The sequence below is a fragment of the Macrotis lagotis genome, chromosome 3 (genome assembly GCF_037893015.1).
Source record: "Macrotis lagotis isolate mMagLag1 chromosome 3, bilby.v1.9.chrom.fasta, whole genome shotgun sequence".
Classification (NCBI taxonomy): Eukaryota; Metazoa; Chordata; class Mammalia; order Peramelemorphia; family Peramelidae; genus Macrotis; species Macrotis lagotis.
This window is the reverse complement of record NC_133660.1, coordinates 230,587,578-230,614,709: the sequence shown is the minus strand read 5'-3', so window position 1 is coordinate 230,614,709 and position 27,132 is coordinate 230,587,578. Positions and strand designations below refer to the sequence as shown.

General features: G+C 36.0%; 1 protein-coding gene and 1 long non-coding RNA gene across 6 annotated transcripts in view; one reads left to right on the top strand and one right to left on the bottom strand.

Annotated features, from left to right (window-relative positions):
- The window catches only part of SPON1 (spondin 1), a 784,537-nt gene that overhangs the window by 576,584 nt on the left and 180,821 nt on the right, over positions 1-27,132 (top strand). For 4 of the 5 annotated variants that reach the window (XM_074230138.1, XM_074230137.1, XM_074230136.1 and 1 more), the window contains 3 exons: positions 1,131-1,295; positions 2,320-2,583; positions 4,672-6,752. The exons of the other annotated variant lie outside the window; for it this stretch is intronic. In XM_074230138.1, coding sequence (XP_074086239.1) covers positions 1,131-1,295; positions 2,320-2,583; positions 4,672-4,835 — 593 coding nt within the window. In that variant the 3' untranslated portion in view covers positions 4,836-6,752. Of the gene's footprint in view, positions 1-1,130; positions 1,296-2,319; positions 2,584-4,671; positions 6,753-27,132 lie in introns of those variants that run through there. 5 annotated transcript variants of the gene reach the window in all.
- The window catches only part of LOC141518267 (uncharacterized), a 181,567-nt gene that overhangs the window by 127,465 nt on the left and 26,970 nt on the right, over positions 1-27,132 (bottom strand). The gene's annotated exons all lie outside the window — the stretch shown is intronic.

The following is a 27,132-nucleotide window of genomic DNA, read 5'->3' as shown; positions in this document are numbered from 1 at the left end:
GTACTATTGATACCTATACATTGAAAAAGCAAATTGACGACAAAAACTACTATGATTTAGATAACATTTTTAATTTAAGTTTTATTAATCCTAAAAGCATCTATATAAATTTGAAAAGTATTAATATATGTGAGACATTTATGTGATTTACAGATATTTGTTATTTTTTATACTGAGTTATATGAGATAGCCAGTTGACTTGAAAATAAACTAATTTTGTTCAAAATCAATCAATTTGTGAATTAAGCACCTACATCCAAGATTTAGAGGATAGGAATAGGGATTAGGCCTGTAATTTCATTGATAGAAGGAATTCCCACATAAAAAGACACCCTTTTCTAACACAAGTTGGATCTTCTCTGCAATTTATAGTCAAAAAGAACATTGAGAGTTTAAGTGGCTTACCCAAGAGCTTGCTCTTAGAATTAAATTTGGGACATATAAAAACAAAAAGGGGATTAGTTTTTTGCTTCTCAAGGATCTTAAAAAGATGCTTTGGGGAAATAATACATGCAAATAAAATTATATGCAAAAACATATAGTTCTAATCCAAGAATTGGAGAGGACCTTGGGGGCTACCTAGTCCAAACCAGACTTGAACAAGCATCCCTCTGCAAGATATCTAGCCTCTAATCATCTAGATATTGCTGAAATCATGGGCACCACCTTTATTTTATAGTTAAGAAATCTGAGGGCCCAGATGTATGCCCAGGACATGTTCTAGTATAACCAAGACTCATATCTAGTGAGTCACAGAGTAGAGATTTGAATCCGGATCCTAAACCTGCTAATTCAGTGCTCTTGTGTCTGTGTTTATCAAAGCCAGCTAAGTGTCCTGTTGTAGCACGCCCCTTCCCTAATGGCACATTTCTAGCTCCCTGATAGGACAAGGTAGAATGAAGAGGGAAGGAAAGGTTCCCCTGACAGTCTAAAAGGATTGTGCAATTTCTTATTCCACAAGATCAACTCTTGATCAAACACATCACCATATGGGTCAGCACCACAGTCATTTGATTTCTTCCAAATACCCTAAAGGAGACTTGTCTAGACATAAATCAGAACCTAAGGATCAGGGAAACATACATTAAAGGGGAATTATTCTTATTGCTAACATGTGGCTTTTGGGCTAGATACCATCCCTTGCTTGCTGTCTGCATGGTCGGAATGGAGTGACTGTAGTGTGACCTGTGGGAAGGGAATGAGGACCCGCCAAAGGATGTTGAAATCTCTAGCTGAGCTTGGAGACTGTAATGAAGAACTGGAGCAGCTGGAGAAGTGTATGCTGCCAGAGTGCCGTAAGTACAGGAACTGAACTTCCATGTTTTTCTGCTTCCTCTCCCTCCTCTCCCTCTTCCCTCTTATTATCCACCTTCATATCTTCCCCTTTCAGTTTTTTAAGGCAATAGGGGGTAAAAGACTTGGCCACAGTCACACAGCTAGGTAATTATTAAGTGTCTGAGGTTGGGTTTGAACTCAGGTCCTTCAGACTCTAGGGCTGGTGCTCTATGCACTGCAGCACCTAACTGCCCCCATGTCTTCCCCTTTCATTTGAAAAGTGTAGCCTTTACAATAGTGAAATCTTACTCATTAATCTGTAAAGGAGAAATGAAATTTAAAAATATTTCCAAAGAATATAGCTGATTCTTAATTGTGTAAAGGTTAGATACCCATGCAGTAACATCACCTTCCTGATGTCAGTCATTCTCTTTGGGAATGAAGGATGAACAATAAGACAAGTAAAATACTAGATTGGTAGATTTTCCTGACTTCCTGTTCCCCTAAATTCTTCTGGCTGTAGCCATCACCCTGATCTTTTCAACATAATCCTCTATAAACAAATTGGGTAGTTGATTTAGGGATCTAAAAGTTAATTGCAATCATCAATCAGCAGTCAATCATTAAGCACCTATTATATGTCAAGAACCAAGCATGCACTGTGCTATATTTTAAAGATAACTGGTTTATCTTTTTGCTTCTTTCTTTTTAAAAAAAAAACCATGAATCTTTATTTGATGCCCCTTGTTTCAATAGTCATCTTTTTCTTTGCTTTTTTTGGCATAACCTTTGAAATGCCCCTCTCTCCTTCAAATTAAAAAAAATAGAAAATATATCCCTTAATTGAATATCACAAAGCAATCATTTATCTATTAAAGAATTTGCCTGATGATGTCAGCCTCTGATTTCTGGGATTAACAGGCACATTCCAGACAGTAGACACACCACTACACATGACCAGTTCCTTGGGATTGACCAAAGGAATTCACTGGGAATAGTAAGGGTCAAACTCCATTGTCAACTCTCAATTTTCTTCTTTGCTAGCTATTGACTGTGAGCTCACAGAGTGGTCCCAATGGTCCGAATGTAACAAGTCATGTGGGAAAGGCCATATGATTAGGACCCGGATGATCAAGATGGAACCACAGTTTGGAGGAGCTCCCTGTCCAGAAACTGTGCAACGGAAAAAATGCCGGGTTAGGAAATGCTTGCGAAACCCATTGATCCAGAAAATGCGCTGGAGAGAGGTCCGTGAAAACAGAAGGAGTGAACCCCTGAAAGAAGAGGCTGATGGTGAGCAGTTTCCAGGTATGTTTCTTCATTGATAGAGCCAGGTTATCTTGCCCAAGGAGCTTGGTCTTCTCAGAAAGGATTTGTCTTAGGAAAGGAGAAATTTCTTTGAAACAAAATTTTGTGATTTATCAATCAATCAAGTATTTGTTAGAGTCTGGCTAACAATATGAAGTTTAAAAAAAAGAAAAAGACAAGTACTTGCCCTCAAAGAGCTTACATTCTATTGAGAGAAAAAAATCATGCACCTGTGTGAGCATTTACAAAATAGATAAGACTGGAGGAATCAGGAAAAGCTTTATAGACAACTGAGCTTTGATGGAAACTGGCAACTTTAAGAGGTTGAAGTAAGGAAACAATATATTCCAAGAATGGGAGATGAAATGTTATATGAGGGATGACAAATTGGCTAATTTAGTTGGGCTTTGAAGTCTATAACAATGTATATTATAAATCCAGGCAGCTAGTTGGCACAGTCCAGGCCAGGCCTGGAATTAGGGAGACTGAATTAAAATCTGGCTTCAAACCTTTAGTCTCTGGACTCTGGGCAAATCATTTAACTCTATCTCAATTTCCTCATCTGTGAAATGAGATAGAGAAGAAAATCCAATACACTACAATTTCTTTGCTAAGAAAACCCCAAGTAGGGTCACAAGGTTTACAATAACATAAAATAAGTAATAAAGTAAGTTACAGGGCACCAACCACCATTTTGTTGAAAGCCTAAAGTATATGAATGGAAGCAATAGAGATAGATTTCATGTTAACAATAGCAATGTTAATCTAGAATTTTCTTTCAGAATGTGAATCCTATCTTTTAACAAGAAAACCTCAAAGGTTTTGTTGTTGTGGTTCAGATTCTCTGCGTCTCCAGAGTGACTCCCCAGACTGTTCTTGTTCAGAGCCCCTAGAGGTCTCAGTTATTCTCAATGACTAGCTGCCAAGATGCCCTTCTTTTCAAAAGTGTAAAGGGATTTGGGTTAGATGATTCAAACCATCACTGGGCCAAGCTTTCTCAGGATGAAACAATTCCTAAAAAGTAATAGAAATTTAGTTATATCAGCAAGCTAATGGACCCCTTGCTGAGCTAAAGGCAACACAGATTGAGCAATGAAAATGAAGCTGTTGAAAGGGAAGATGCCATTTATTCCAACAATTAATGGGAATTATGACTTTAAAAGAATGCTACATAACCCCATTTAAGTTATAGTGAAACAATGTCTTGAATTCATGTTTAAGAAATTACAAAGGATGATAGATCTGGAAGTAGAACTTAGAAGTCCTTTAGTCCTATTTCCCAGTCCCTCATTTTAATGGTAAAGAGACTGAGGTCCAGTGGGATTAAGTTCCTTGTCCAATATTATCCAAATAGTAACTATCAGAGATGGAATTTTAACATAGGTCATCTTACTACCTATGTTCATTCCAATGTATGATGCTAAATGCAACTCATGGCTTAGCTTTAAGTCAGGTCTCATTCTTTATGACTGTATTTGGGGTTTTCTTGGCATGGTAAATGGTAAATCATTCCCATTTCCTTCCCCAGCTCATTTTATAGATGGGAAAACTAAAGCAAACAGGGTAAACTGACTTGCCCAGGGTCACATAGCTAGTAATTGTCAGAGGCCAGAATTGACCTCAGAAAGATGTCTTCCTGACATTGGCACAGCACAACATTAGTAACTTAAAGTATAAAAAACAGAAGTGATAATACATGACCTCTGATGTCCCTTCCTAATCAAAGTCTAGTTTCCCCATGCTCCTTTTTTGGTCTTTTGACTTTAAAAGCATAGCAATTCCTGAACCACCCCCAAAATGGACCCCCAAAGATCCTTTCTACTTCTTTTGTATAATAACAATGAGCTTCTAGGACCAAGTATCAAGTGGATAGTTGTGTTTCCTGGTCAACTCAAATAATGAGGGAAATTGAGGTTCAGAGAGTTAAAATGACTTGTCTAAGAGGTCACAGAGAAAATAATTATTTAGGGTACCACTTGTAATTGCTATGAAACCTTAACCAGTTATCAGACTCTAGTCATTAGATTTATTAAACAGATCCTACAAACTTTACTAGAATATTTCAATAAATGACTGTCTCTGTTTTAGGCTGTAGGATGCGTCCATGGACTGCCTGGTCAGAATGTACCAAACTTTGCGGGGGTGGGATTCAGGAGCGCTACATGACCGTCAAGAAGAGATTTAAAAGTTCCCAGTTTTCCAGCTGCAAAGACAAGAAGGAAATAAGAGCATGCAATGTTCATCCTTGTTAGCAAAACACTGGCCTAAGAAGTAATGCACTCTGGGCTGAATGGAAAGTTGGTTTTGGTTTGGGTTTTTTTTTTTTTAAAGAAATGCATATTGTGTGTATTAGTTTTCATTTTTTGCAGTGTGGTTTGCTTACTAGGCTTGCTGGTGCAGGCAATGAGTACCTTTTTACAAATACTTCCTCACAGATGTGTGCTGGGCATGGTCTCCCAGAGTTCCGGCTAGCCCTTTAGTGCAGAAAAAAAATCCTAGTGGGTCACTGGATGCTAAAACAGACCATCTCCATGACTGTACAGGAGAAGTAGATCAGGTTCTAGGAGAGAAACAGGCAGGAGGAGGAAGTGGAAAGGTAAGAAAGACTGAGGAAAGGAATTTATTTCACATGGAGAAGCAATCTGTGTATTTGAACAGGACTTAATGTTGCCCAAAGTGTGCTAGTGACAGCCCGAGTATGGAAGGGTCAAAAGTCATTCTCTGCCAGACCAAAGGGACCACTCTCCTTTTCTTCATTGGTGTAAACCAATTTTATCCAGGACCCTGGTCCATTTCTGATATTTTTGTTGTTAAGTTTTTTATTGGGTATCCTTAATATGTCAACACTTGCTTTGGATTGATTCATTTTCTTTTTGATTAAGGAATAATGAACATGTTTATTTTTATTATATTCAGCTCAAAATACAAGAATTATTAAACACATATCATTTGCTAGGGTTCATAGTTGGCACTGGAAGTGAAACAGGAAGATGCAAAGATAAAATTTATTATAATCACTGCCCTTCGGGATCTTATAATTTTTAGTAGAAAAGATGAGACATTATTGGTCACTGGTAAATGATTGATGACTCATATTTTAAACACTGGTTAGAAATGACTATTTTTTTAAAGTCATTTTTCCTTTGTCTCATAATTATATTTCTTTTAGAAGATGATCTTTTAACCTTTTTCTTTTTTTGATGTGAGGATATGCACTTCTGAATTACTTTCATATTTTCATGAGATCAGCTGTGGAAGCTGTCAATTATTTACTTCAACTGTCTTCACACAGCCTTGTCATTTTAAAAAGTTTATACATTTTTACACATTTTTCAAGATAAGAAAATAATTTTCAGTTAATTTTTTCATTAAATTGTTTCCTGAATTTTTTCAAACCATCTTTGTATCTTAAAATTTCTCAATCTGAAAAGTTGTATTGTAGTGACCTAGATGCTGTCAGAGATCAGAGATACTTTCCAGGAAGATGGATCTGAGTTGAGGGAAAGCCCTAGTCCATTTCCAAATCTTTATTTCTAGGGGGATTTGTCATGAATGCCTGTAGTGATGGGCTTAGGTCCTGGAACCCAGAAAATACACATAGGGACAGTAAACTAAGTGCAAAAGGGACTCTGCCTCCTAGTGTCCCCAAATTACACTGTGCATTACAAATTAACTTGTAAATAATGACCCCTTCTTGGAGGATGACTATATGGCTCCAGAGATCCACCTCTTCTGACTCCATTCCAGACTGTTCTCCTTTCTTAAAGACCTTGGTGTGAAAGGACCAATATCTCACCAGGGTTGATATTTGTCCCTTAAATTCCAGATTAGCTTTCATACCAGGGCTTTTATTATTCCTCACTCCAAATATTTACATGGGGTCTGTATGAAATATGTACAATTCTTTGAATGTCTGAAATTCTCTGAATATCCATCCTTACTGAAGAATTTCAATTAAACTTGTCAGGACAGTTTCAAATAATGAAATACAGAAGCTCTGTATGTGAATATATACATTATTTTCTTTAACATAGGAAACTGTTCAATAAAGACGTCATTGTGGTTGCCTGGCATGTTTTTTTAAGCTAATCCATACTCTGGATATTTGAACTGTCTTATTACAAATCCCAGCAATTTCAACTATTTCCAATAAAAGCTGCAGAGAGAGACCAAGGCTCCTCTTACATCATTCCATCCATCCATTTGTGACATTCACCCAGCCTCCCAGAGAACCTTCGAACTGGCTTTATATGTTTTTAGATGCCTTGGGGGATTTATAGGCACAGATTGCCACCTAAAGACACAGAGTTAAGGGGTCCCAGAAACAGGATCTGAACCCAGGTCTTCCTGGCTCCTAGACATACACAAATCTGTGTATGTTTCTATGTTTTCTTGGACTGGTGTTTTTCATGAAGTAGGAAACTCAGTAAAAAAAATTCCTTCTGTCAGATCAGATGGTACAGATCAGCACCATCTCTGCAATACACAGACTTCAAGAACTGGCTGGTGGGTACAATAAGAAACTGCAACCTTCCTGGGATTATTTGGTCAGTATAAATGAAAAGCAGATTTGGAACTCATGTCTCACCTGCCAACTCTCTATCACACTACTTTGAATTTACATGTATACTTTAACATTTCAGGATTCACTTAATTCAACAGGTTTGGTATTCCCATGGAGTAGATCACAATCTTGTTACAACTTAGTAGATGAGTTTCCAGAACTGTTATTGCTAAAAGATTTATTACCCTAAAGCCAACTTAGTAGGGGATATCTCCTAACTTCAACTGGTACTCTAACCACACAATCCATCCTGAAAGTCTTTTGAGAACTCATGGTCCCCTCTATGCCACAAATAAATCTTCTAAGTAAAATTTTAGGTACATGTTTAAGTAAATTTAGGTACAATTTAAGTGCAAAACCCCATATATATATATGTGTGTGTGTGTGTGTGTGTGTGTATATATATATATATATATATATATATATATATATATATGCGCACGCATACATATGCATACCAGAAAACATTAACTTGTTAGTTAATTTTTTAAAAATAAGAAAAGAATTAAAAGATGATTTCTCTACAAATTCAAGGAAAAAACTTTTATATTTATTTAGAGGGTCGGCTAATTGGGAAAGCACTTTTAATGACTATATGGCTCCAGAGATCACCTCTTCTGCCTCCATTCCAGACTGTTCTCCTTTCTTGAAGACTTTGGTGTGAAAGGTCCAATATCTCATCAGGGTTCATATTTCTCCCTTAAATTCCAGATTAACTTTCATAGTGGGGCTTTTATTATTCCTCACTCCAAATGTTTACGTGGGGTCTTAAAACTTAAAACATTCCTAATAGTCTATTTCTAATTGTCCATCAGCCAAGGAAAGTAATGATGCCATTGTACTGGTGGTTCATTAATTCTCCAATGACAATTTTTATATCTCACCTACCTGCCATTGCTGCTGAATGCTAGCACAGTAATTCCAATAGGTTCTATGTATAAAAACCTGTTAAAACTTACTCCATATCTTCTTTTTTTTAAAAAAATTATTTAAGATAATAGGGTTAGGTGACTTGCACAAGGTCACACAGCTAGTCAATTATTAAGTGTCTGAGGCCGGATTTGAGCTCATGTCCTCCCGACTCCAGGACCAGTGTTCTATCCACTATACTACCTAGCTGCCACAAATCTATCATTTATTAAAAAAATCAAACCAAAAACCTATTAAATGCCTAAGAGATGTTAGACATGTATTGTGATAAGATGTCAAAAACAAACATTTAATCTTATCACAAGTCTGATTCAAGATAACCATTCTTAACACTTTTGGACAGGTATCTGATGCTTTTGCTGTAGAGAGCAAGCAATGATAATAGGTAGATCTAGATGAGAGCTCAATAACTTTTTGGTCTGATCTTTCTCCTCACATTTTATAGAGACAGAAACTGAGACCCAGGAAGGTTAAGTGATTTGTTGAGGTTACAAAGATAAAAAGTATCAAAAAATGGGATTTGAAACCAAGATCATCTGACTCAAGAACCAATGTTCCTCCTTGGGTGCCACACTGTTCTTCTCCGCCATACTGGTTTGGCTCACTACAAATCTTCAGAGCAGACTTTCCACAGCCAACAGTTTTTTCCCCTAAAGGTATCCTAGGACCACCACCACATCTCCTCCCCATCAAAATTCAAGAAAAGGGGGCGGGTAGGTGGCGTAGTGGATGGAGCACCGGCCCTGGAGTCGGGAGGACCTGGGTTCAAATCCGGCCTCAGACACTTAATAATTACCTAGCTGTGTGGCCTTGGGCAAGCCACTTAACCCCGTTTGCCTTGCAAAAACCTAAAAAAAATGATTCAAGAAAAGCAGGTAAATATGAAAGTGAATCATAAAGCACTCAATAAAGGTCAAACTTTGCATTCCCATATTGGAAGATGATACATATAACTCTTATGAATTTTTATCATTTTTAAGGTGGTTAAAAGGGGTTTACAGAGACAGAGGGCATGGGTATAAGTCAATTATGTTTAAATGATCTCCCAAAAAGTGAAGGGGGTAAAAAAAGAGAAATGAATTGGAAGAAGGAAGGAGGGAGAAGTAGAATGGAAAAATGTTTTTTTCCTCATAAAAGAGGCATACAAGAAAGAATTTTAACAATGAAGGAGAAATATGGGGGGGGGGTTGGTAGGCAATGCTTGAATCTCTCTCATTGGAAATGGTTCAAAGAAGGAAAAAAGAGAAAACATAAAAAAGAACATAAGATGCAAATATATGTATGTGTGTGTTTACTCCCTGGTTGTGTATAGAAATGTAACTTAGTCAATAGGGAAGTCGTAGGGGGTGACAAAGGTTGGATTAAGGGAGGCAGAGTTTAGGAGTAAAATAAACTTTTAGTAAGGAACAGGATAAAAAGAGAGAGCAAGAAAAAGAAGACAATAGATTGGAGAATGATAATACAGTAACCACATCTGTGAATGGAAATGGGATGAACTCACCTATAACATGGAAGTAGATAGAAGAATGGATTAGAAATGAGAACCTAACAATATATTGTTTACAAGAAACATATTTGAAAAAGAAAGATATACAGAGTAAAGATAAAGGGCTGAAGCAGAATCTAGTTTGTTTTAATTGAAGAAAAAGTCAGCATTAGCAATAATAATCTCATACAAAGCAAAAATAGACCCAAATAAAAAACAAAATTAGAGAAGTTATATTTTGCTAAAAGATACCACAGACCATAAAGTAATATCAAAAAATTTACATCAAGTTTCCCTGATAAAAACCTCATTTCTTAAATATATACTGAGGATAGAACTGAAGAAAATTTATAAAAATAAGAGTCATTCCCCAAGTGATAAATGGTCAAAGGCCATGAACAAACAGTTAAGAAATCAAAGCTATCAATAGCCAAATGAGCAAATGCTCTAAATCACAGATTTGGGAAACGTGCATTAAAAGAACTCTGAGGTATCCCCCCATACCTATCAAAAATGACAAGTGTTGGAGCAAATGAAGGAAAATTAAGTACACTAATCAAATGTTTGTGGAATTGTAAATTAGTCTGAAAAGCAATTTGAAATTAGACCCAAAGGGCTATAAAATGATGCATACTCTTTGACCCAGAAATACTTCTACAAGTTTTGTACCCCCCCCAAAAAAGAATGTACTTTATAAAAAATAGTTATACAAGTTTTTTTTATTGTGGCAAAGAATTGAAATTGAGAGATTGTTTATCAATTGGAGAATGACAGGAAATAGTGTGGTATATGATTGTGGTGGTATACTATTGTACAGAAGAAAGGATGAGCAGGCTGCTTTCAGGAAAAAATCTGGAAAGACTTAGATGAATTGATACAAAATGACCAGAACCAGGAAAACAGTGTACAGACTGATAGTAATGTTGTAATGACAATCAACCATGAAATACTTGATTACTCTGATCAAGACATTGATTCAACCCAATTTCTAAGGACTCATGAAAAAAATGCTGTCTACTTCTAGTGAAAGAACTGATGAAAACTGAATGCAAATTGAAGTATAATTTTCTTACTCTTTATTTTTCTTGATTTTTTGAAATATAGTTAACAGAAATGTTTTACATAATTTCACAGTTATAATTGATACATTACTCACATTCCCAATAAATGAGAAAAGGATGTTAGGTATAGAAAATTTCAAACTCAAAATTTGAAAAGGGGGCGGCTAGGTGGCACAGAGGATAAAGCACTGGCCCTGGAGTCAGGAGTACCTGGGTTCAAATCTGGTCTCAGACACTTAATAATTACCTAGCTGTGTGGCCCTGGGCAAGCCAATTTACCCTATTTGCCTTGCAAAAACCTAAAAAACAATTTAAAAAGAAAAATGTTAGAAATAATAAAATATGAATATAAATTTATATACAAAATAGAAATAAAATAAAAATAAAAATTGAAAGAATCCACTATTCACTTCCTGAAAGAGATCTCAATATTTATTATAGTCAATTCCAGAGCTCCCAGGTCAAGGAGAAAATACTACAAGCAGCTAGAAAGAAACCATTCAAATACCATGTTGCCAGTCAGGATCATTCAAGATTTAGGAGCTCCCACATTAAAGAAGTAGAATACTTGGAATATGATATGCCAAAAGACAAAGAAGCTAAGATTATAACCAAGAATAACCTACCCAGAAAAACTGAGTATACTCTTTCGGGGGAAGTAGATATTTAATGAAATAGAGATCTTTCAAATATTCCTGATAAAAAGATCAGGATGGAATAGAAAACAAGACTCTCAAATACAAGACCCCAACAAAAATGATTAAAAGATAGGCATAAAAGAGAAATCATACAAGACTTAAAAAGGTTAAATTTTGTTATTTTCCTATATGGGATGATGGTATCTGTAGCTCTTAAGAACTTTGTTGTTATTAAGGTGCTTCAAAGGATTTTAATAGAGAGCATGAGAGTAAGTCTATTCACATTGGGATTATCCCCCCCCCAAAAAAATGGAGCATTGAAATACAAGGATACACTGGAAGGAGAGAAAGAAGAGGAAGAAATGGAAAAATTATCTTACATAATTTGAGTGGAGGCACTCAAAGAAGAGTTTTTACAGTTTGAGAGGATAAATGAGAAAAACAGATAATGCTTGAACTTCTCTCACATTTGAACTGGTTCAAAAAGAGAAGCATATATAAATCAGTTGATTATAGAAACTTATTTCACTCATAGGGAAGGGGAGATGGGAATAAAAGGAGGGGTGTGATAAAAGAAAAGGCAGATCAAGGGAGGCAAAAGAAAAACAGACTTTTGAGGAAGGTCAGAGATTTTAAAACAGAAACAGATAAATAGAAAAAGACTAGAATGGAGGATTTTAACTACAATAAATCATCATAACTGTGAATATAAACAGAAGTGGGGAACAGAATGAATTAGAAACCAAAAAAATAACAATGGGTTGCTTACAAGATAAATACCTGAAACAGACACAAAAAACTAAAATAAGCAGAGGGAGCATAATCTATTACAATTCAGTAAAGTAAAAAAAGTTGGGGTAGCTATCATGATCTCGGACAAAGCCAAATCAAAAACAGACCTAAGTAAAAGAGATAATAAAGGAAATTATATTCTGCTAAAAGATACCATGAACAATCAATCTCAGTACTAAATATCTGTATATCAAATGTCAGCATGTAGATTCTCAAAGAAAAAATTAAATATATTACAGGAAGAAATAGACACTAAAACTATATTAATTGGTACCCTCAACTTGCCCTTCTCAGAGCTAATAAATCTAACCAAAACATAAATAAGAAATTAATGAAAGGTATATAATTTTAGAAAAGTTAGGCATGATAGACCTCTGGACAAAAGTGAATGAGAATAGTAGGGACTATACCTTTTCTTAGCTACTCATAACACATTCACAAAAATTAACTGTGTATCAGTGCATAAAAACCTCACAAATATAGAAAATTTAAAAAATTAAATTCACTCTTTTTAGAACAAGATGTTATAAAAAGTATATTCAGCAAGAATAAAATATATATTCAGCCTAGAATAAAAATTAATTGTAAAATGATCTAATGCTAAAAAATGAATAGGTCAAAGAAAAATTATAGAAATAATAATTTCATTAAAGAGAATGACAATGAAACAACATATCAAAATTTGTAGGACACAGTACTCAGAGAAAAAATAGCTCTATTTGAATATATCAATACAAATAGATTACTGAATTGGATATGCAACCAAAAAACCTAGAAATATCATAAATTTTAAATTGCCAATTAATCACCAAAATGGAAAACCTAAAAATCAAAGGAGAAATTAGTAAAAATTAAAAACTAAAGACTCATAAATAAAGCTAGAAATTGAATGTATGAAAAAATGAATAAGCTAGTTAAACCATTGATTAATTTGACTTTTTAAGGAAGAAAGTCAAATTACTAATGTCAAAATTGAAGAGTGAATATACTACCATTTAAAGATGATATCAAAGCAATTATTAGGAACATTTTAGCAAAATCAAATGTCCATAAAACTGATGAACTAAGTGAAATTAATCTAAGTGAATATTTACACAAAATGCCAAAATTAATAAAAGAGCAAATAGAATACTTAAATAATGCTATTTTAGAAAAAGTTGAATAAGACATAAATGAGCTCCCTAATAAAAACATCCCCAGCTGGATTTAAAAGTTAATTCTACCAAAGATTTAAAGAACAATTTATCCCAACACTATAAAAACTACTTGAAAAAATAGGTATAATATCTTTTTATCTTGCAAATATGTTTTTTCTTACTGAAACTAGGATAAAGAAAACTACAGACCAATTTCCCCTAATGAATATTTTTAAATAAAATACTATAATAGTGATTATAGCAATATATCACATGGTGTAATTTATTTTTTATTAACTTATCCAATTATATGTAAAGATAGTTTTCAACATTCATTTTTTATAAAATTTTCACCCTGACCTAAGATAGCATGTAATCTAAGTTATATATGCATAATCATGTTACACATATTTCCATATTAGTCTTGCTATGAAAAAAGATTCAGAAAAAAGGGGAAAATCATGAGAAAGAAAAACATTTCAAAAAATGAAAACATTCTCTGATCTTTAGACAGATCTCTTAGATCTTACTCTGGATGTGGATGGCATTTCCCATTATAGATCTTTCAGAATTGTCTTCGGTGTGCTGAGAAGAGCAAATCTGTCATAGTTGATCTTCACACAATATTGTTGTCACTATGTACAATGTTTTCCTGTTTCTGCTCACTTCACTCAGCACCAATTTATGTAAGTCTCTCCAGGTTTTCTGTATTTCACCTGCTTATCATTTAGTATAGAACAATAAATGTTCTATTACATTCAGAAATCATAACTTTTTCAGCTATTCCCTAATTGATGAGCATCCCCTCGATTTCTAATTCTTTGTCATCACAAAAAGAGCTGCTATGAATAGATTTGTACATGTGGGTCTTTTCCCCTTTTTTATGATCTCTTTGGGATGCAGACCTAGTATTGCATGAATCTAAGGGAATGCATAGAACGATTGGATCGGTTCGCAATTCCATCAACAGTGCATCAGTGTACCAGTTTTCCCACATCTCCTCCAACATAAATCATCTCCCTTTCAAACAGGTGGAATGTATATAGGAATGTTGGGCTAATTCAAAAATAGGAAAACTAAAAGCATAATTGACCACATCAATAACACAAACAAAATCACATAATTATCTTAATAGATGCAGGCTAAAAGTCCACTAAGAAAACATGATCCAAGAATGTATCACATCTTGCTCTCTCTGCCTCTTGGGAATGTTACAAATGTTAAAATGATTACTAAGTAAGCAAGTACTAGACTCTAGAAGTATACTTCATTGATTTTAGTATCGATTAAAACACACCTGATCCATAGGGTTTCTCTCAGGCACGTACCTACTGAATCACTAGAGCAATTAAAGAACCCTGCTTGAATTGTGGAATAAGAATAGTGGATTTCCCACCAAAGAACTTAGGTGTGAATTCTGTTTCTCCTACATAATGCTTCTATGATCTGGTGCATCATATAACTTCTGCTATACATCAGTTTCCTCCACTGTAAAATGAGAGGGTTGGACAAGATCAGGGTTCTTAACCTTGGGTCTATGAACTTTTTATTCAAAAATATATTTTGATAACTGTATTTCGATAGAATTTATTTCCTTTGTTATTCTATATCTTTTTTAATTTATGCATTTAAAATATCTCTGAGGAAGGGTCCATGGCAAGGCTTCATTCCTTACTTACCAAAACAAAGTTTAAAAACTCTCAGACTAGATCACGAAGATTTCTAATCCCAAATACTATGATTCTGTGAATTCTTACAACCAAAATTTTGTCAGTTTATAGCAAACTAATTTATTCAACTTATATGAGTTCATTTATTTAGTTTAATAAATGCCATTTGGATTGTGTCTTCATCTAACTGTCTGTACCATTATTGCCTGACCTTAAGGAGTTTACTGTTTAGGTCACAATTAACCTGATGTGCTTTTTTGTGTTTTGCTCTAGGTAGCACATTTTTTTAGTTACAGGAAATATATTGTTTGTCCTTGGTACTAGGAACTGTCTTATTAATCAATGTACTAATCTTTTTACACCTTAAATTATAACAGAATAAGAAACACAAGAAAGGAAAGTATATTCCTTGTTGTTTAATGACAAACGTCACATTGTATACTTGACAGCAACCACATTTTAAAAAGAGAAAATCCACTAGATGTCACCAGAAGCTCCCTGATAGAATTGGTTGCTTCTCTGTATGTATGTATGTATGTATGTCCTTAACACTACTGAGAGTCAAGCATGGCTTAGTTGCAAAGGTTTCCTTTCTAGTCACAATTCATATATAGAAACTGTGAGCAAAGCATGCAACCCAATTTTAGAAGCACAGCCCTGAAAAAGGAGTCAGAGTTGTCTTAATCCCATTGGAAGAAAAGCTAAGGAGGACAAGAAGACAAGATCAGCATTGGCATGTAGGACTTCAAGTCAGAACTACTGAAGAGGAACCCTAGCTAGTAATTACAAGTCATCATTGGGGTCAAGAATTGAAGGCTTTATCAGGGATTATATCTCCAAATTAAGTCAACAGTTTTTTGAGGGCAGGACCCATATCTTATCTAATCTTTATATTTTCCCCAGCATTTAGCATAGTCTATGAACATAGTATTTAATAATGTTTGTTAATTTTACACATAGTAGATATCCAATAAACATTCATTGAACTTAAACAAATTACATTGAGATATTGAAGATTGGGTATAATTTTAGTAAGTGAAAATAAAATGAGTAGTCTATGAAGGGGGAATGTCTCAAGTCAAAATAAATTGAAATGGAAAAACTCTTATTGGTTAAGTAGTAAAAATAACTGACTTGGAAAGAAAGATCAAAACCAGATGTTGGAGGGCCTTAAATGCTAAGGAATTTGTACATTATTGTATAAGAATGGAAGGGGGCACTCATAGAATTGTGGTGAGGATCAAATGAGATGATATATGTAAAGTTCTTAGTGAATTGTAAAGTACTAAATAAATGTCTGTTATAATTGAAAGGAAGAGAGAGAACAGGTGGGAAAGTCATTGCATAAGATCAAAAGAAAGGAATTGATGGCAGCCAAGATGGCGGAGAGAAGACAGGCACAGTTCTAAAGTTTCCTGATCTCTTCCCCATCTATCACATGAAACAAACCTCTTTAAAAAAATCCGAACCAGGAAACCCAGATAGAAAAGCCAGGAGAGGAACATCTACCTCAGGATTTGTCTCCCGCAGCAGCCTTGGCTGATTACCAGCGGATGAGCCTGGGCTCCGAGGGAGGATCAGCCCGGGATCACCCAGATTAACAGCTGAATTGGAACCGAGAGTCTGAGGGCCTGAGAGCCGGACCTGCTGGATCAGCAGTGGGGCTGGACAAAAGGGGCTTGGGTCCGTGGGGAAGCAGAGGTGCTGGTGTTGGTGGTGTCCCCCTGGAGCTCAGGGAAGGGGCTGCAGGGAGAGGTCTGGTGCAGGAGAGCTGCGGACACCATCCCTGGGCTCCTCAGGTCTAAGAAACTCTGAGTCCACGCCTCCATTGCACTGACGCCTCCTCCAAAACAAACAATTACAAACTACTTCTGCCTCAGGCCCAGGTGTGTGAGCAAAAGAACTAGCCAAGCTGAAGAATGACCTCAGGCCAGGGTAAAGCCCACCATTGATTGAAGGCAAAAAATTCAATAGCTCCAATTCCTTACCTCAAGCAAAGGGAGAAGGCCTCTCAACCAAGGTCACAGACACTCCAGAGAAAGCAACCAGCACCTCCTACTGGCCAGCCAGAGAAACTGCACTCAGTAAAGCCTTTGGCGATCTCCCAAGCCCAGGTAAACCAGCCCCACCCCAACACAAGGTCTTAGCATAATGAAGAAAGGTCAGGGAAAAGGTGGATCCATAGAAAAATTCCTGGAAGGGAAAGACCCCAACTCAGAGAGACCTGGAACCTCTGAGGAGAATACAATCTGGTCTCCAGCACAGAAAGACTTCCTTGAAGAAATAAGGAAGGAGCTTAAAAATTTGGGAGAGACAATTAATACCTTGAAACAAGAAAACAAAACCTTAGAAAGTATAATTGGACAAACACAAAAGGAGAATAAATCTCTCAGATCCTCAAATGAGCAAATGCAAAAAGAAATTAATTCTCTCAAAACCTCAATTGGTCAAATGGAAAGCTCTTTCAAAAGTAGAATTGACCAATTGGAAAAGGAGTTGCAAAAGGTTAATGAAGAAAACTCCTCCCCCCCAAAAAAAGAACGGAGTCTACAGAAACATGACTCCATGAGACAGCAAGAGTCAGTTAAACAAAATCAAAAAATAGAAAAAATAGAAGCAAATGTAAAATACCTCATCAACAAAACCACTGACCTCAAGAATAGATCAAGGAGGGACAACCTGAAAATTATAGGACCTCCTGAAAACATTGAAGAGAAAAAAAGCCTGGACTTAATATTACAGGATCTAGTGATGGAAAACTTCCCTGATATCATGGAATCGGAGGGCAAAGTAATTATTGAAAGAGTACATCAGTCCCCACCAGAAAAAGATCCTAAAATGAAAACACCAAGGAATGTTGTGGCCAAACTCCAGAACTATCAGATAAAAGAGAAAATCCTACAAGCAGCCAGAAAGAAACAATTTAAATATCAAGGAGCCACAGTAAGGATCAAGCAGGACCTGGTTGCATCAACTTTAAGGGATCAAAGGGCCTGGAACGAGATATTTCAAAGAGCACGGGAGCTTGGAATGCAGCCAAGAATCTACTTTCCTGCAAAGCTGAGCCTTCTCTTCCAGGGAAAAAGATGGACATTTAATGAAATGGAAGAATTCCAAAAATTTCTCATAAAAAGACCAGAGCTAAACAGAAAATTTGGACATCAAACAGGAGGTTCAAGAGACACATGAAAAGGTTAAAAAAAGGGGGGGGGTGGTAAAAGGAAAAAAATGCAATCCAGTAAGTTGAAACTGGCTATATCCCAGATTGGGGGGGGGGGGGGGGACTCTCATAAATCCTGAGAAATGTAACTCTAACAGAGAGACTATACCTAGCCAGAAATGATGGACATCCATGACCTATCCATGAGACTGCTATCTTAATGGGATGTAACTGGCTTTAACCCCACTTGGGAGAAAGACTCTAATATCTCTCAGGAATTTTGACTCTATTCAATAGAATATACTGAACTAGAAGGGACAGACACTCAGAATTTTCTATGACCTAGATAGAATGATCTAAAAAAATACACTACCTCCCTAAAAAGGGGGACAGGAAAGAGACGGGAGGAGGGAGGGGATTGAATGGGACAAATCTCATTGCACTAAGAGGTACAAAAAACCTATAGTAATAGAGGGGAAGAAGGGAGCAGAGGAGAAACGCCTGAATCTTCTTCTCATCAGACTTGGCTTAAAGTCAACCTACACATACTCAGTTAACTTACAAAACATCTAACCTTTCAAGTATTAAAAGGGGGAAAAGGGGAGGGGGGACAGAGAAAGGGAAGGGGAGTGGGGGAAATAAGGGGAAATAACAAAAGGAAGGGAAGGGAAAAGGGAAAAAGGGGAAAGGGGAAAGAAAGGGGAGGGTGTGATATAGGAGGGCAAATACACTGAAAGGGGTGGTATTCAAAAACAAAATACTGGGGAATATGAATAAAGGGGGAAAGGGGGAAAATACAAACAGAGGGAAGATAGCACAGAGGGCAATAAAGAATTAGTAATCATAACCTTCAATGTGAATGGGATGAACTCTCCCTTAAATCATAAGCAAATAGCAGAGTGGATTAAAAACCAGAATCCTACAATATGCTGCTTACAAGAAACTCATTTGAAGCAGAGAGATACATATAGAGTAAAGGTAAAAGGTTGGAGCAAAATATATTTTGCTTCAGCTGAAGGAAAAAAAGCAGTGGTAGCAATCCTTATCTCAGACAAAGCAGCAGCAAAAAACAGACAGTGTTAAAAGAGATAAGGAAGGAAACTTTATCCTCCTAAAAGGTACCATAGACAATAAAGTCATTTCAATATTGAATATGTATGCACCCAGTGGGATAGCATCCAAATTCTTAGAGGAGAAGCTGAAAGAATTACAGGAAGACATAGACAGCAAAACTCTACTAGTGGGAGACCTTAACCTCCTGCTATCAGATCTAGATAAATCAAAGCATAAAATAAACAAGAAAGAAATTAGAGAGGTAAATAGATTGTTAGAAAAATTAGATATGGTAGACTTATGGAGGAAACTGAATGGGGATAGAAAGGAATATGCCTTTTTCTCTGCAGTACATGGAACTTAGACAAAAACTGACCATGTACTAGGACATAAAAACGTAATGATCAACTGCAGAAAGGCAGAAATAGTGAATACATCTTTCTCAGATCACAATGCAATAAAAGTCATATGCAATACTGGGCCAATGAGATATAGACCCAGAGCAAATTGGAAACTGAATAACCTCATTTTAAAAAATGAGTGGAACAAAAAACAAATTATAGAAAGAATTAACCATTTTATCCTAGATAATGATAATAATGAAACAACATATCAAAACCTATGGGATTCATTCAAAGCAACTCTCAGGGGATATATTATAGCTCTAAATGCTTATATGAATAACTTGGAGAAAGAGGAAATCAATGAACTAAGCATGCAACTAAAAAAATTAGAGAAAGAACAAATCAAAAATCCCCGATCAAATACCAAATTAGAACAGTGTAACAATCGGGAACAATTTTGGGCTGTCTGCAAAGGAGAGTACCATCTGTATCCAGATAAGGAGCTGTGGAGTTTGAACAAAGTACAAGGACTATTCCCTTTAATTTGGAAAAAAACAGATATCTTATTGTCTGATCTTGTTACCTCTGAGAATTCTGTTCTCTTTAAGTATATGATTTCTCTCTCATCACACCCAATTTGGATCAAGGTACAACATGAAAACAAAGTAAAGACTGACGGAGTGCTATCTGTGGGGTGGGGGTGGGGTGGGGGGTAGGGAAGCAAGATCAGTGGAAAATTGTAAAACTCAAATAATATCTTTAATAAAAATAAAAAAATTAAAAATTAAAAAAAATAAAAAAGTAAGGAATTGATGAACTATTTGAATGGCTATCAAACACCCTCCTTAACCAGAGAAGTATGTTGGCATGAAGGACGCTTTCCTCAGTGGAGTTGCTCTTGAAATTATTAGCTGTATTGAGTTAAGAAAAGTCTTACAGCATAACCACAATTTTTATGATCTTGTGACTGGTATTGCATAATAGTATAAGGTATAATGTAAAATTGTGCTCTATTTGATGAATTCCTTGATCCTCTGCTATCTGCACTGAGCTCCATTTTAAAAAAGTAAACATACCAAAAGACATCTCTTCAGCATTAGGGATTCCTATAATTTAAAGAACACTGGACCTCGAGAAAGAGATAGTGAATGAGAATGCCAAGTGAATGAGGAAAATGAAGGAATTTGTCAACTCATTTCTCCAAGAATATTATCTCTATTTAACCAAGAGGCAAAATAAGCAGTTTCCTGGACAATGGGCCCCAAAGTCAGCATTCAGGATAAATAAAAGCCGCCTTCTCTCCCGAGATTTATCTGCTAGCAGCAACAACTAATAATAAAGTCAGATTAATCCCTTTAAAAACTCTGGACCTAGGCTGCATTTCCTGAAATCTGCTTTTTTTTGCCTTTGTCCAACCTGTTCCAGGATCTATCCTCTCCAGTTGTTATCCATAGGGACAAATCTCCTATGATTATGGCAGAGGAAATGGCACAAGTATCCCCCTGGGAGCCATGATCTGGATCATGTATGTCAAGATGGTATGATATTTAGTCCTCCCTAGTCACTAATCTTAGTGGGCAGCCTGAGTACAATGGCCTCAACTATATCAACATGAGACTGTCCCTTGATTGAAAACAGTTGAGATTGGGACAAGGAATTTTACACCCTAAAAAAAAGATGGACTTTCTCTAGTGACACAAACATTTATCATGCCATTTGGATCCTCATGATCATTTAAGGGAAAGTATTTTCTGGAAAGAAGTGAGCTATTGGTTTATTGATTAAAGTAAAAATTTCATTTTAAGATTATGAGACTGTGTTTCTTTACAATGCTGTGACCTTTGCTTTCCATCTACCAATCCTGAAATTCAGGAGAGACCACACAATCTTCTTAGTCATTATTCCCCCTAGGTCTTCCTTTCATAGAGAATATCTTTTTTTTAGGTTTTTGCAAGGCAAATGGGGTTAAGTGGCTTGCCCAAGGTCACACAGCTAGGTAATTATTAAGTGTCTGAGACCGCATTTGAACTCAGGCCCTCCTGACTCCAGGGCTGGTGATCTATCCACTGTGCCACCTAGCCGCCCCCATAGAAATTCTTTAAGCAAATCAACAAAAGGAAATTTTGTACCCTCCACATTCAACAAAAAATAATTTTTTCTCCAAAGAAGCATTTTATAACATATGACCTTGAGTAAGTTATCTACATCTCTCCAGTGTTTCACCTCTTCTACATCAGAGATTCCTATAATTTGAATGAACACTGGACCTAGAGAGAGAAATAATGAATAAGAATGCCTCATCCTTAGAATTTCCTCCTGTGTCGGTGTTGTTATAGTTTGTGTTCTAAGGGATCTTCCAGTTCTTTTATTCTATGTTCTATGTTCTCCCATTGTATCTTGTTCTGAAATGCTTTGATTTTGTAGCTCCAAGTGGAAGCATATGGCTCCATCAACTCCAGTTGCTATTGGACCCTGCCACAAAGCTGACCATTTGAAGGGTAATGACTATTTCCTGAAATACATTCTGCATGAGCTTAATAAAAATGTGAACTTGGAGATCTATTTCTGAAATCCAGTAGCTGGATTCTCTGCCCTATCTAGGTATTCCCTGCCCCCACAGAAAGGTTTTATTTAAAATCCTGCTATGAGAACCTGAACTGTAAACTATTCTCATGATCATCACTTTAGCCTTACAGATGAAAGTATTATAAAGACAGTTACAAAAAACCACCTCATTGAGGGTGCCCTGCAAGAAAATTAAGGTTGATCAGATGAGGTGTTTCTGTGTATGTGTATGTTCTCAGGGGCACACAAAAAATACACACAATACAAACATGCACAAATAAACCAAGTCATCTGCTATCGTGTAAGTTCAGAAGGACCTGAGGATTACCAATGGCTTCTCAAAGTTCTATTAACTAAGAGAAACCAATGCTTTAAAGAACCAGAGTCAAGTAATGCTTGAATTAGATAGAACAAATCTCATTGGCCTCTTAGTCCAAATCATACCTGCCCAAGAATTCCTTCTACAACATAGCTGACAAGTGTTTTATTTTATTGAAATGTAAAACAATAATTACTGAGGACATCTATTCATCTTTTGGAGTTTTTTAAGAATTTTTTTTCTCCTACATCAAGCTTTAATCTGTCACCTATTGCTCCTAACTTTGCTCTTTGGGGCTAAACAAAACACAACAATAATAATAGTTAGCATCTTTATAGTATTTTAAGATTTGCAAAGCATATTACATATCAACTCATTTGATCTTCACAATAACCCTGGGAGGTAGGTGCTGTTTTTATTCCCACTTTACATTAGGGGAAAGTAAGGCAGGTGGGTATTTAAGTGACCTGTCCTTGGCCACATAGTTAAGAAGTGCCTAAAGCTAGATTTAAAATGCATATCTTCCTGAATCTAGGAACTATCTACTCTGCCATCTAGCTGTATCAGTTATGACTATCTCCTTCCTCAAATCTTCTCTTCTTTGAATTGTCTTTTACATAACATAAATAATGCTTCTGTTGTCCTAAGAATTTATCCAAGTCTGCTCATCATCTTGTTTTTTTAAAGAACCATACTCCCTTTTTAGAAATCATTTATCCCCATTTACCTGCCTTTGTTTTTATCTTTGATCTATGTCTTTTTTGAAACTCAAGATGCTCACTCTATCCTTGGTCACTTTAGACATTAATTCTTTCTCATCAGAAATATTTTGGGTTTTGTTTTCAAGATTTCCCTCTGGAAAGCTTATTATCTCTCTTGAGTCAACTTCCCCTATAGAATTGTAGGTGTTGATTATATTATCTATCCTATCTGAACTCTTTAACTTTTGCTCTCATGGTATATTGGGTATACCTATCTCCCTATGTTATCATGAACTCTTAAAGAACATATTTATTTTTCTATGGTTCTAATGGGGGAGAAAACATACATGTAAATAGAAATAAACATAATAATATAGAAAATATATCTATTGAAATAATAGAATATAAATATGAGTTTGGATGTAATTTTAGTCACTTGAAGGGGATGGAACATACAAAAATATCATCTATGATTTTTTTTCTTGTAAACCAATTCCTGAGGCCTTTAAAAACAGGATGATGTGCAGAGGAGATTTCTTCTGTACATGGTTGGCCAGAACTGTTGTTTCTCCCAACCTGATTTTTATCAAATGTCACAATCACATCTTCATATGACATATCATGTACTGAGATCATAGAATCTAAATCTCTACTATTATTGATGAGAATATATTGCTATAGAAACATCAGAATATCTGTCCCATTTCACTGTTATGAGCCATTAAAGGAGCTGTATCCCAAAAAATTACAAAGCATCAATACAATTCTTTTCCCAGGATTATAATTTTGAATTTTCCTTGTATAGGAATTACTGATGCCCAGAGTGAAGAGGGAGTCATTTAGAATCTAATGAATCCCACACATCATTCTCAGTTGAGAGAATGAAAAACATATCGCTTTAATGGCAAAATATTTCTTTCTCCAGAAAATCGTCTAGGCAGATGAAATTGGGTTGTTGCCTGAGTAGATATAAGCACTGGTCTCAAACCCTACTGGGGACCTCAGGAAAGCAATTAAAATTCCCCAACGTTTTCAGTTGATGACAAATAGTGGGAGAACAATTTTTCTTCATTTCCCCACAGAAATCCTCAGTCCTATGCCAGAAGGTAGGGCAGTTAATACTTGGGTAACATTCAAGAAAACGGATATCACAAAAGAGTAGAAAGAGATAGCAGGGTGGCTTAGATTTTGTTCAGAAAACAAGTCCTTGAACCCTGGTTATATCCCCACTCCTCTGAAGAAAAACAGACAATCCTAGTATTCAACTCAAATTTATAGGTAGGTAATTGGCCAAGCCATAGATCAATGAACCTAAAGTCTGGAAGACCCAAATTAAAGTCTGATCTTAGACATTTACTAACTATACAACCCTGTCTACCTCAGTTTCCCAGTAATATAAGTTTAATAATACATCTAAGGTTTGTTGGCAGGAAAAAATGAAATCTTTGGGAAGTGTTTCACAAACCTTAAAGCATATACTCACCCCCACATGCATATATTTATACATGCATACACATGTGTTTATACTTATATAGAGATAAAGCATACACTTGCCCCCACACACATATATTTATACATGCATACACATGTGTTTATACATATATAGAGATAAACAAGTTTTTTATGAAAATTGTATGGCATAATAGTGAGCTGCCCTCAAAGTCAGAAAGATCTGGGTTCGAATTCTGCTACTGACATAATGGCTGTGTGATCCTGAGCTAATCATTCAACTGCTTGGGAATCTACATAACATTCTAAGACTGGAAAATGAAGAGAAAGTATTGACCCCTATTGGTCAAATTCATTCACCTGGTAGTTGCTTCTACAAGTTAAACCACAAAACTACACTGTACTTCAATTTGTTGCAATGCTAATGAGTTTATATGTAAAATTGGAGTCAATTATAAGTCCTTTCATATTCTCCAACCTTTTGGACTCCAGGATAAGCCACTAAACAGTTCTTTCTGGGCACTCCTTACCATTCCCCTCTCATGTTTGAAGGGGACATTAAAAATTAGAGAATCTCAGCATTGAAAGGGGCTCCCAAGACCATTTAATCCCACTGTTACTTAGAACCAAAATCTCCACCACAATTTTCAAAACAATTAGAGTTATAACTAGGAAACCTGGAATAAAGGAGAAAATCATTTGATAAAAGATATGGCAGGGATATGGGTGGGGTATGGGTTCCACTTGCCTGATAAGGATCTATACTATCTCTCACCCAGGATGAAATATGGTTCACAGAAACACATCTCCAGCTCTCAGGAACAAATGATCCTGTCTCCAAAGAGCTAAGGGCCCTGAACTACCTCCTTTCTAACTAGGTCCCATTCAAAGCCCTGAAGTGCCTTTCTCTAAAGAATCGCTTATCCATCCAAAGAGCAGCTCAGGTCCTCTTCCCTGAGGTCTTGGGTCCTTGCCCCTATTTGCAGACACACTGTAGCCCAGGGATTATTTCTCAGACTAATAGTTGTCCTTGGTTTCTTCCCCTTTTCTTGGGAGGAAGATATTTCGAGGGCTCTAAAATATCCTGTTCCACATACACCCTCAGGGCAAAACAAAAGTTTGGGAAAGGATGGAAAGAAGTTCCCATCTCCATGGTTAGAAATGGTCAGGAGGATTAAATTCCCTCCAGTCTAGGAACTTGCCTCTCTGGCAAGGGTGGAACAAGTAAAATCTCAGCTCATCTGAAGGAATATCATCTCTATTAGATTTCAATCCTGTCTACAATATATCCTGAGATTTCTACACCAGAGACCTGGTATTAGCTCTGTCCATTATCCATCTCTTCATGAAGAGGAGAATTCACCACAGGTAAGAAATATGTCATCCCTCCATCATATTGTCAACCTAAGAGAAATCTCCATTCATCCTGTACTTGGTATGACTCTACCAACAAAGACTTATCTAGCCTCCAATCAAACTCTTATCATTTCCTTTGACTTCCCATTACAATGCTCAACAGTTCTTTATATAAGAACTGAAATATCCTTCCAACACACATCCCCCCCCGCCACACACACACACAAACTCTCTTATAATTTATTGTCATTGTACCTAATTTTAGCCTCTGGATTCAAACATTCTTATACTTGGTAATTCCTCCAAATGATTTGAAAATGTACCTTAAATGGCTTGAATATGTACCATCTCTTACTCTTCTCTCATCCAGAATAAATACCTCCAGATCCTTCAATCTTCTCTCGTGTGGCATGAACTTGGTTCTTATTATCTCTAGTCATGTTTCTTGGTTCTTTTCATCTCTAGTCATGTTCCAGTTTTCTAATGCCCCTCCTAAAATGTGGTGCCTAGAATGGGACATTATATTTCTTATGTATTCTGATTATGGAGTAGTATTGTTGTTTTAAGACCTCATTCAATACAACCACTATATTTCTGATATGTCAACCATAAATCATAACTCTATACCCCCTTTTCCCAAGGGTACCATAAGAGTCCTTTTTTCCTCTCCTTCCTTTTTCTTCTATGAATATTTACAAAGATCTTTGTATATTTTATTTTACTGATCTTCACAATAACACTGATAAATAGATAAGCCAGTTATCATTATCCCCATTTTATAAATGACAAAATAAATGCATAGATTTTAAGTTACCTAAGAAAATCCTCCAGCTGGTATATGCATGTGCATACACATACATATATACATGGAACTGACATTAAGTATGTGTAGGCATTGATATATGTGCCCATGTATATTTATATATAAACATATATGTGTATATGTCTAAATTATATGCATATATTAGTGCATTGCATATAAATATGTTATGAAAATTTGCTCAAAGGGCAACATCATAAAGCCCTTATATATTAATTATATATTATATAATTATATATTAATAATATATTTATTTACAAGGTAATATTTGTTGTTTCAGTCATGTTCAACTCTTTATGATCCCTTTTGGGGTGTTCTTGGCTAAGATACCAGAGTGGTTTATCATTTCCTTCTCCCATTCACTTTACAGATAAGGAAACCGAGGCAAATAGGGTTAAGTGACTGACCAGGGTCACAAAGCTAGTGTGTATCAAAGGCTAGAGTTGAACTCTGCTTTTCCTGACTCCCAACCAGCATTCTATCTACTGCTTCACCTAGAAGTCTA